The sequence below is a fragment of the Octopus bimaculoides genome, chromosome 4 (assembly GCF_046866305.1).
Source record: "Octopus bimaculoides isolate indiv1 chromosome 4, ASM4686630v1, whole genome shotgun sequence".
In the NCBI taxonomy this organism is placed as follows: domain Eukaryota; kingdom Metazoa; phylum Mollusca; class Cephalopoda; order Octopoda; family Octopodidae; genus Octopus; species Octopus bimaculoides.
Window position 1 is genome coordinate 135,398,480 of NC_142931.1, and position 12,500 is coordinate 135,410,979.

Here is a 12,500-nt window from a genome sequence, read left to right on the forward strand (position 1 = left end):
CGTTGGTGTTACCTTGGTGGATGTTTGCACTCTCTGAGTGTTCTTGTTTTATACTTGATTTTAACTGAAACCTAGTGTGTAATTTATACATGATGAGGGGTGGGCAGCTTATATATAGGGGCAAGTTTGAATATGAAAGGAAAAAATTTTGTACCAATAACACTAAATAAGGGGTGAGACTTATGCACAAGTGTGACTTATACATGAGTGAGTACAGTAGATATGATTGCTAAGTTGAGACTGACTGACATGAATGAAAATGAATGCCTGTTATAACAATCAGGTGAGACTTAGTATATTCAAAAATTGCTGAGTGTTAGATTTCCATTTATGATACAGATAAACAAGTAAATCAGAGCAAATGGTTTCAAAGTGTCACTTTTCACATAGGGAGGGTGGAGGAGGGAGAGGTGGTGACAAGCAAAAGAGATAAATAACTAATTGAACTTATATTGAACCTAGTAGAAATAGTCTTGGCCTTGTAACTACAAAGCATAAATGTTGCTAATCTATTTTTAAGTACTAATTTCTTTGTTATTTCTTAGTCATCTTTCTGAAATGTTCCAAATGTTGTTTTTGATGATTGTAAAATACTTTGTAAAAGTTATCCACTATATTTCAGTGTTTTAAACATTTTAATATTTTTTTCCCATTATTCAATATTCTATATTCAACTTATTCTAAGAAGTTGAATCGTTTTGCCAATACACACATCATCATTATTTTAATGTCCACTTTTCCATGCTTGAATAGGTCAGATGGAAATTGTTGAGGTGCATTTTCTATGGCTGGATGCCCATCCTGTCCCAAACCCTCACTTGCTTCCAAGTAAGCTAACATTTCCCCATGACCAGACTTATTTTTATAAAAGATTGGAAATGAAGGACACCATTTATATGATACTGACACTAATTTACAACTATCAGACAATGTCAAGATTAGGAGACAATAACACACACACACATATATGTGCATATACACATATATATATGTACACACACACACAAGGCTTGGTTCAGTTTCCATCTATCAAATCCACCCGCAAGGCTTTGGATAGCCCAGAGCTATATTAGAAGACACTTGCATGTGGTGGGATTGAACTCAAAACAATAGATTGGGAAGTAAACTCCTTACCACACAGCTGCTCCAGCACACGGTTGAGTAGAATATTTCCAGGCAAGTACCTGCACCGAAATAATGTTTTTTTATCAACCCCCAAAAGATGAAAGATAAAATTGACCTTCATAGAATTTGAACTCAGAGCATAGTGAGCTTCAACACACATCACTAGGTATTTCACCTGAAGATGTAACGACTCTGCCAACTTGCCTTGACCGCTTCTCTGTCCACGAGTTGAATTCAATATTAAAAAAAAAATTTTTTTTTTAAATCAACATCATTGTCATCATCATCATCATCATGTGCTAAAATTTCTGCATTCAAACTAAACCAAACTAATGATGAAGATACATAACATTTTATCACAGCACACGGCAAGGAATTTAAAAAAAAATATTTCTTTGTCACTTTCTTTGTCATTTTGAAACGGCTGTGCAAATAAAGTTTTGTTGGGAATAATAGGAATCATCATCATCATCATTATCAACAACAACAGTATCCTTATGATTCACTATGACATCAATTTTTCATTGGAAACCTCTTGATAGCCAAGCCTTTACAAAATGAAATGACAGCTAAAGGAAATTGAGCAGAGCTGTCAGCTGCACCACGAAACATATTTATACTTGCTTTTGTGTCTTTTGTGTTGTGTTTGAACTGTATTTGCTAATATTCTAGTTTTACTAATATTTATGAAATTATATACCACTGTGACAGAGTTATTAAAAATCTCTGTATGATAAGGAAATTGGTTTTATCCTGTCGTATTGCTTGTCTGTTGCTGCTAGTTGAAAATTGCAACAAAAAAAAAAAAAAGAAAAAAGAAAGAAAAATGACATTATTAAGATTTGTTACTGAACAGAAAATTGTATATTCAGGTGTGGTGATACAATTAGACTTTTAAACTTGACTGAAATACTTTTGAAATGTGGCTAAGAAGCTCGCTTTGCAACCATGTGGTTTCAGGTCAGTTCCATTGTGCAGCACCTTGGGTAAGCGTCTCCTATTATAGCCCCAGTTCAACCAATGCCTTGAGAATCTTGAGAATGAATTTGGTGAATAGAAACGGTGAGGAAGCCTGTCTTACATGTTTGTGTTTGTGTGTGTGTGTATGATTGCACCTGTGCTTGACGCCCTATACTGCTTGACAATTGGTGTTAGTTTATTTACAGCCTTGTAACTTAGTAGTCTGGCAAATGATTGGCACAATAAGTACCAGACTTAAGAAAAAAAGATCTACTGGGGTCATTTGGTTTGGCTGAAACCCTTTAAGGCCAATGACCGAAGCAAGTAAAAAAGGGCAAAGGTAAAACATGTTAATTAGAAGTATTTATGAACAAACTTATCATGAATGACAACATTTAGCAAGCCCAGATGTTAAATGACAAATTTAGATTGAATAAATTAAATAAATAGAAATAATTAGAAATAAATAAACAGAGTGGGTGCATATATTCTACTTCATTCATTTCATTCTGGTCTTCAATGGTTGTTGGAAGCAACAAGTTATACAAGTCATGTTCTAATTAGTGAGTTTGTCAATTAGGTAATGCAACAATGAAGTGTTATTGTCAATAACTGGTATAAGAGCTTTACCTTTGTCAATGGCTACCAAAACGAGGAAGTAAATACAAAGGAGTGGGGGCAATTGCAGTTATTTTAAATTGTCCACCACTTTCAGGATATGATCTATCAATGTTTCAGAAAGGTCGTTTTGAGATAGAGTTAGCTACAAGATAGGGTCAGCATATTTTATTTCACAAAATAATGTTAAATTTTTACACCTACAATACCGTACAGAAATTCTTTCATCATTACTTCAATAAACATAGGGAAATCATACTTTGCTGAGGTGGTCTGATAAGACTGAAACATATCCAGAATTGTCTCCTGCTCTTACAAAAATTATGAAAATATTAATCATTGGGTGTCTTTTACTCACTGCATTATCATTTTTAATCAGATAGTTTTATGTTATCTGTATTAAATATATTAAGACTCACTTTATTGTTATTTTTCTATGCGAATGCTGTCACTGGAGTAATTAATTCATGCGAAAAAAAAAATTAAGTTGAATAAGATGTAGTTTAGATTTAATCAAGTCGTGGAATCACAAATGCCATATTGCACACTTAAGAAACCACTCTGCCTTGTGCTTATTAATCAGGAACAAGTCTTCAGTCTCCTCTCTTTAGTTTAAAGTACCTAAGCATAGATGAATGTTTCATTCATGTACAACAACGTCCATAGTAAGATTAGATTTGGAGATAAGTTCTGAGAGAAATTTACAGTACAAGTAGCTGCTTACCAGGACTTGGATCTCATCTCCATTTTCTGGTTCCAAACCTAAAGATTATATTTATGATAAACACTTGTGTGCTGGTGATGCTGCTGTATTATATCTCCAAATGCTGGAGTCAATGTCTCATCAGGAGATAGGCCAAACATGTGCAATGTGGAGTTGTATGCAAAATGGGCAGAAGAGGTGGAAGCGTTTTTTTTTTTTTCATAGGAATCCAACCCACTGAGCTATTGTTGATGAGAAGTCAAAAAAAGAGGATTCCACAAATTTAGTGGAGGCTCTTTTGGTAACAGGGCAGAAGGACCAGCTGTAGGTTGGAAGGTGGGAAAACTTGAAAGCTGTGTGATACATGAAAAAGTCTGGAGAGTAGTCTTGCAAGAGTTGTTCTGCTGGGTACTGCCCAGTTTTTAGAAGTGCCCAGTTTTTGGAAGTGAGTGAAAATTTCCAGGTGTTGTAAGCTTAATTCCTTTATTTCTTCCTGAACAGCAATGCAGCCATGAGGAAAACACTTTGGTTTCCTCTTGGCACTGCAAATCAGCTAATTGGTCAGAACTTCACCAGTTCTATGCCTTTTATTATTGGCAGAAAATGTGATTCACTTCTGATCAATGAGAAACAGCTAGACAGGTGACTGAGTCCCTCCTTTTAGGCCTGTCTCTTCACATCCCACACACAGCAAAAAAATCAATGTTTCTAACCCCCTAAGTGGCTCCCTCACAACTACACTGTAGCTGTTCAGGTGAAAAACAAAACAAAACAAAAAAGGAAACAAAGAAGCAAATTCTGCTAAAGATATCTCTGGGCCAGATGGTGGTGTCTAACTGGGCAGTGTGGTGTGCTTAACACATACAAAAAAAAACAAAAAGGAAGAAAAAACAAGGAAAGGCAACTCACTGCACCATATAAAAGGAAAACAAATTTGAATAACAATAGCAATAATAGTATTAATAATATTAATCACAATAACAGCAATAATAATGATAAAAGTTTAGTAAGGAGAAGAAGAAAAATATAAATAAAATTGTATTGCAAAGTAGAGAGGAAAAATATAGTGAGAATGAAAGTGTGTCAATTGTTGATAAGGAGGGGATTGGAGATGGGGGTAGGGAGCTTTTGTTGTTGTAGCTGCAAATGTTGCTGCAATTGTTGTCATTGGTGCTGCTGTCGTTGTTGTTAAAGTTGCTTATACAAGTTTATTTAAATAGGAAATCACCCACCATAAATATGTGATACACTTTTAACCAGGTGAACCCCTCTCAATTTATGGTACACGTTTACTTAGAAAATTCTCCTGGTTATGAGGGTTTTATGGCATATTGTTTAACAAGCTGATTCCAGATTAGAAATTTAAGATATATATATATATGTATATATATATATATATATATATATATATATATATATATATATATATATATATATATATGTATATATATATATATATATGTATATATATATATATAAAATGTAGATTCAGGTGAATATGATACTTAAGTTTAGGCACCAGAATTTAGTATGGTATTATCCATACAATTTCAAAGTAAGGTGATTAAAATCAAAATAAGCAACAAGGATATTCAAAGTTAGTGCAGTACGATCGTTTCATGCAACTCCATTTAATTGAACAATGTAATCATTACATCAATTTAAAATGCAGAGTAATCTTCAGCTGCACAAAGACATAGAATTTAATTAAATTAGAACAGATGGACACATTAGTATAATAATACCTAAAATCTCCCTAAACAATAAAATTCCAAAGTTACTTACCAATAATTTCAATAATCATGAAAAAAAGACATAAACAGCTGGCTATAATAAGCGTTTTCCTAGTTTTTGCTGTGTTAGTCTTGCTTATTGATATACGATGACAGTGGTTATCTGAGAAAAAAAAAACAACAGAAATTAAAACTACTGAAATTGACATGCAAACATATAATAGATCATCATCATTGTTTAATGTCCATTTTCCATGCTGGCATGGGTTGGACGGTTTGGCAGGAGCTGGCCAGACTCCAATTGTCTGTTGCGGCATGGTTTCTATGGCTGGGTGCTTTTTACATGCTACCATTGTGGATGTGCTTATGCAGCGCCGGTGCAAGTGCATTTTATCTGGCACCGGCACATGTATGGATGACAACAATTTTACTTAGGCAGGGAGTTGGTAGAAACGTTAGCATGCAGGGTGAAATGCCTAGTGGTATTTTGTCTGCCGTTACGTTCTGAGTTCAAATTCCACCGAGGTCGACTTTGCCTTTCATCCTTTCGGGGTCGATTAAATAAGTACCAGTTACGCACTGGGGTCGATGTAATCGACTTAATCCCTTTGTCTGTCCTTGTTTGTCCCCTCTATGTTAAGCCCCTTGTGGGCAATAAAGAAATAAGAAACGTTAGCACGCCAGGTGAAATGCCTAGCGGTATTTTGCCTGCCGTTATGTTCTGAGTCCAAATTCCGCCGAGGTCGACTTTGCTTTGCATCCTTTAAGGGTCGATTAAATAAGTACCAGTTAAAGCGAACGTTAAACAACGATGATGATGATGATGATGAATTTCTTTCACTTTTCAATGAGTAGCAGATGAGCGACTATCTTTCCATACAGACACAACACAGGCTACGCTTTCAGATGCACCAATAGGCTCACCATTAATTCTGTAAAATACTCATGGGTCCTGCTAGTTAACATTATTGTTGTTATGTAAAAATAATCATGCAGTTTTGATGCAGAAACAGTTTAATAGAAAAGGAAAAAGAAAAGCAGATGAGAGGGGTGAAATTAGAAGGAAGAGACTGATAGAATTGTCGGGGGAATGTGTGTGCTAGAGAGAGAGAGAGAGAGAGATAAAGAGAAGATGTGGAAAAAGAAAAAAAGACCATCTCACATATTCAGACACCATTCTCAATGAAAAAGGAACTGTTTAATCACTTGATTTGCTAGGAATGGCAGACAAATCTTTTTGAATCCCAGCTTTCTCTCTTAAAAAAAGGCAACTTTGTATAATGTAATCCTAGATAATACTGCCTTGGAAAACAAACAACAAAAAAAAAGAAAATGGTTACATGTGAAATGCTTTCTATTGTATTTTTCTTAATCAGAGCTGACTTGGACACACTTACACGTTTGTCCATTCACTCCTCTCCCTACACCATCACATATTCATTATTTCAACCTTTCCTTACCAACCTGATTTTTCTTTGATTTTTTTTCTTGAGTCCCAGGACTCATAAGCAGGGATATAGCTAGGGTGGGGCAAGCAGGGCACATGCCCTGGGCGTCACTTTGAGGAGGGGGGGGGGCGCAATTTTGGCCAAGATCATTTTCTAATTAAGCCATTTTTATGTGAGTTTCCACTTTTTGATTGAGGGTGGGAGTGCAAATTTGATGCTTGCCCTGGGCACCATTTACCCTAGCCTCTACTCATAAGGCCCAGTTGCCTGGTTTCCATGGTGCATATAAGCGGTCAAGATCACAACATACCTCCTGAATGGGACATTAGTCCATTGCAGGGTCCAATGCTCACAGTTTTGAGAAGAAGGGATACATTGATGACATTGGCTTGACTGGTACTTTATTTTATTGATCTCCAAAGGCAAAGTTTACCTTGGCAGAATTTGAAATCAGAATGTAAAGAGCAGGAAGAAATATCAATAAGCGTTTTGTCAGGCAGGCCAACAATTTTTCTGGCTTGCTGTCTTCCTACCAAAATAATAATTATTAATAATTATTTACTTACACGTGGTGCTATCCTGGCTTTTGTTCGAAGAACTGAAAAAAAAAAAAAAAAAAAAGAAACAAAATAAAAATAATTATTATTCAATAAATACTCAAGTCTAGAAAGGAAGATTCCTGTCTTCCTCTTTAGAAATCAGATTGTATCAATTCTGATTTCCTGAAAGGAAGACAAGAATCAATATAGTCAGAGAATAAATGTTGTTAAAGAAATCAGAGTTTTTGGAGAAGATTATCAACTTTGACAGCCAACAAATACTCAAACTAAATTTTCTTCATTTATCATTTTTGACACTAAACCCTCCTAAGACTGCCCTCTGGTTCTATTATACAAACTTCCAGCTTTAATATGATCTCTCTCTCTCTCCCTATATATATATATATATATATATATATATATATATATATATATATATTTCTTTATTGCCCACAAGGGGCTAAACATAGAGGGGACAAACAAGGACAGACAAAGGGATTAAGTCGATTACATAAACTCCAGTGTGTAACTGGTACTTTATTTATCGACCCTGAAAGGATGAAAGGCAAAGTCGACCTCGGCAGAATTTGAACTCAGAACGTAATGGCAGACGAAATACCGCTAAGCATTCTGCCCGGTGCATTAGTGTTTCTGCCAGCTAGCCACCTTTATATATATATATACCAGAGTAAGCACATAGATGCAAAACAAGATGGAAAAAAATAGTACTCAAATACCAGAGGTAGAGTAATATGCTTTATTCATAAAGCTGCAAAGACATCACAAAAACTGTTACTCAGAGTTTGACATTTTTGTTCCTCGGACAGCTTCTCAACCAAAACTGTCTGACAAACAGGAATGTGAAACTCTGAGTTACAGTTTTTATGATGTCTTTGTAGATTTATTAATAAAGTATATATATAAAAAATGAGTTTAAAAGGGATATATTATCCTGTTGGTTACCATATTTCCTCTCAAGTCAGTTTCAGACACCAGCTGACTACAATAGTTCATATGTAGTACTCAAGCTGACAATGAGTTGTTAGGCCCTGGTAACTTCTCTTGCTGGGTAATTTCATGTGTCCTGTTCAGGACTACAAGTTACTCTATGGTGTGTGCGCCTATATATATATATATATATATATATATATATATATATATATATATATGCTGTTAGATCAGGTTATGAAAGTTACGGAGAGGGTCATAGCCCAACTAATTAGGGAGCGAATCAATTTAGATGAGATGCAGTTTGGGTTCGTGCCAGGTAAAAGCACTACTGATGCCATATTTCTAGTAAGACAGCTGCAGGAGAAATACCTAGCCAAGGATAAACCTCTGTACCTGGCTTTCGTTGACATGGAGAAAGCCTTTGACAGGGTCCCCCGGTCCCTTATTTGGTGGTCAATGAGGAAACTTGGGATAGAAGAATGGTTAGTGAGAGCTGTGCGCGCCATGTACAGAGATGCTGCCAGTAAGGTGAGGGTTGGAAATGAGTACAGCAATGAATTCCGGGTAGAGGTAGGGGTCCACCAAGGTTCCGTCCTCAGCCCCCTCCTATTTATCAGTCCTCCAGGCAATCACAGAGGAGTTCAAGACAGGTTGCCCCTGGGAGCTCCTCTATGCTGATGACCTTGCACTAATTGCGGAGTCACTATCAGAACTAGAGGAGAAGTTTCAGGTGTGGAAGCAAGGTCTAGAATTGAAGGGCCTTAGAATCAACCTAGCTAAAACCAAAATCCTAATAAGTAGGAAGGTAGATAAAACACAAACCCCTTCAGGTAGATGGCCCTGCTCAGTATGTAGAAAAGGAGTAGGTAGTAACTCTATAAGATGTACCCGGTGCAAGCTATGGACACATAAGAGGTGCAGCAATATCAAAGGCAGGTTAACTAGGAAGTTAGATTTTGTATGTGGCAGATGTTCAGGTGCAGTAAAGACTGTAAACAAACAGGAAACAACTTCTATCTCATTCCAGGGTGAAAAACTAGAGGTAGTCGATAGCTTCCGCTATCTGGGTGACCAAGTTAGTAGTGGGGGTGGGTGCGCTGAAAGTGTAGCTGCTAGAATAAGAATAGCCTGGGCAAAGTTTAGAGAGCTCTTACCTCTGCCGGCGACAAAGGGACTCTCACTCAGAGTAAAAGGCAGACTGTATGACGCATGTGTACGAACAGCCATGCTACATGGCAGTGAAACATGGGCTGTAACTGCTGAGGACATGCGTAAGCTTGCAAGGAATGAAGCCAGTATGCTCCGTTGAATGTGTAATGTCAATGTGAATACCCGTCAGAGTGTAAGTATCTTGAGAGAAAAGCTGAACATTAGAAGCATCAGTTGTGGTGTGCAAGAGAGACGATTGCGCTGGTATGGACATGTGGTGAGAATGGATGAGGATAGCTGTGTGAAAAAGTGCCACACCCTAACAGTTGAGGGAACCCGTGGAAGAGGTAGGCCCAGGAAGACCTGGGCTGAGGTGGTGAGGCAAGACCTTCGTACACTGGGCCTCACCGAGGCGATGACTACTGACCGAGACCTTTGGAAATGTGCTGTGCGTGAGAAGACCCAGCAAGTCAAGTGAGATCGTTGCCAGTGCCCCTGGACTGGCTCTTGTGCGGGTGGCACATAAAAGACACCATTTCGAGCGTGGTCGTTGCCAGTATTGACTGACTGGCCTTCGTGCGGGCGACACGTAAAAGCACCTACTACACTCTGAGTGGTTGGCGTTAGGAAGGGCATCCAGCTGTAGAAACTCTGCCAAATTTAGATTGGAGCCTGGTGTTGCCATCCGGTTTCACCAGTCCTCAGTCAAATCGTCCAACCCATGCTAGCATGGAAAGTGGACGTTAAACGATGATGATGATATATATATATGAAGTTTAAGGAATGGAAAAAATTATAGGTGTAGTCAATTTTTAATTCACAACTTCATAATCCAATATAAATTCTACAAATTGTTTCGGAGTCTAATAAATTCCAAAGACAAAAAACAAAAAACTCTTCATGAAATAAAAATTAGATTCCTCGTCAGGAATTACATATTGGTATGAATAATTACGACCATCAAAAATATACAAAGACCTTGCATAGCCCAGATAGGAATGAACAAATAATAATAGGATCATATATATATATATATATATATATATATATATTAATTTATTTATATTAAGGGCATTACTACACATAAATGCCTCACACTACGAGGAGCTCTTAGTCAAAACTATCAAAATAAATACAGTGTACCAAATGTGAGGGAATGCACTGACGATTAAAAAGTGCATTTTGCTGCTTGGTGCAGCCTCCTGGTTTCCCAGACCCCAGTTGAACCGTCCAACCCATGCTAGCATGGAAAACGGACATTAAGCGATGATAATGATTATGATATATATATATATATATATATATATATATATATATATATATATCACTTGTTAAGGTTATTTCTACAGATTTCCTGCAGAAATTATAGCCAGCACTTACTTATAAAAGCATTTAATATACTTTGGAGTACTGGAGTACATTATGGTTGCATAACGAAATATGTTGTCCCTACAAGTCATTAATATGTATGTGTATGTGTGTGTGTGTGTGTGTGTGTGTGTGTGTGTGTTTGTCCTCCACCACCACCACATCACAACCAGTGCTAATTTGTAACTTAGCGGTTCAGCAAAAGAGACTGATAAAATAAGTACCAGGCATAACAAAATAAGTAGAGGTTGATTTATTCGACGAAAACACCTCCGAAGCAATGTTCCAGCCTCGCTTCAGTCCAGTGACTTAAACAAGTGAAAGAAACAAGATTAAAATTAATGGAAACATTAAAAAAATCCTTGGTGTAGCAACGAAAAATGGAAATGGAAATGGAATTGAAAATGGAAATTAAATGAAAAATCAATTTTTCTAAGTCAAATTTTTATTCTTTCTTAAATGAAGCAGTTTTACTACAGAATAGACACATTTTATTTATGCAACACATCACATGATGGATGACTTGTTAAGGGGAGACATCTGCTTCTATTATTATTATTATTATTATTATTATTATTATTATTATTATTATGCTGTATTTGCTATTCCAGTAGAGAAAATTGATTGAGATTCTCCAGTACCATCACCGCTATTTAACAGTGCTGAACTACATACAGTGCTGGGAGGGGGTGGAATCTGTGTCAAAGTGCTTTGGATGCTATGACAAACACTGGTGTCACAAGACATGTTATGTAAGTCATGTGTCATGAGAGATGGGACAGGACGGTAGCGAGCACTCCCCAAAAAGGTCACTGCCTTATATAGTCATGCATGCTTGCTTTATACACAGAAGCACATACAGACAGACAGACAGACAGACAGACACACACACACACACTCATGCATATATACACGCACATACAACTTGAAAGCAACAAGGGAGTTTCTATGTTTTTACATGCCTTGCTAGAAACAGCAGCTAATTCTTCCTCAATTTCCATCATGCGATCTTGGAAAGAGAGGAAACATTGGGTAATGCAGTTCTGGATACATAATGCCTGAGAACAGGAGGGGATAGTCCTGCCTGAGACATCTTTGATTGTAGGTCTGGCTTGATTGGAGCTGACCTAGGTCAAAATAACAAGGACAACAGCACCAACAACAACATATGCATATATTAATACATATGTGAAACAATGAAATAAGCTTTTATGCTTGTCATATGTCACCCAGTGATGTACCTGGACATATCATCGGTGATATTTCCTGGAGTCATTAGATATTTCAGGTTTTTCAGCATCAGGCATCCTCACCCAGGCAACCTGTTTGGGGTTGATTAAACCCAAACTTGTGTCCAGTTTGTACCAATCCTTCCAGAGTTTGTGCCTCCAGATCCAGGGCCACCTTAAAATAACTTCTGCATCTTCCACAGCCAATCTGATGGCCTTCCATTTACTGTTTCCCTGTAATGCCAAGCATGTTTTAAGCTCTATGGAGGGACTGATCTGCAAACCTTCTGATGGGATCACGCCTTGATGGGATCACACTTTGATGGGATCACACCTTGCTTGTCACCCATTGCTTTGGCATAGCCCCAACAGATCTACATATTTTCTTACTTTTATTTGTCTCCGTGCAGTCTTCCTAGACAAATCCTGGGAGCTTTTAGAAGAAAACTCAATGACGGTAGATAATATTGGTTCCAAATTTTGGCATGAGGCTGGCAATTTGGAGGGAAAGTCAAATACATCAACCAGTGTTGAACTGGTATTTATTTTATTGTAAGCAAGCATCTCCATCACACAAACTATTTGTTTCCAATCTTCCATGAAAACATGCCTAGTCACAGAGAAATATTACCTTGCTTGAAAATGACTGAAGGTGACAGGAAAGGCATCCAACCATT

At 37.1% G+C, this 12,500-nt stretch overlaps 1 protein-coding gene across 2 annotated transcripts in view; it reads right to left on the minus strand.

The window, feature by feature from the left end:
- Nucleotides 1-12,500, minus strand: part of LOC106880157 (proton-coupled zinc antiporter SLC30A2) — a 57,285-nt gene that overhangs the window by 13,852 nt on the left and 30,933 nt on the right. For both annotated transcript variants that reach the window (XM_014929994.3, XM_014929993.3), the window contains exons 2-3: nucleotides 7,154-7,185; nucleotides 5,192-5,302 (exon numbers count right to left, since the gene is read on the minus strand). In XM_014929994.3, the coding sequence (XP_014785480.1) occupies nucleotides 5,192-5,302; nucleotides 7,154-7,185 (143 nt within the window). The remainder of the gene's footprint in view (nucleotides 1-5,191; nucleotides 5,303-7,153; nucleotides 7,186-12,500) is intronic.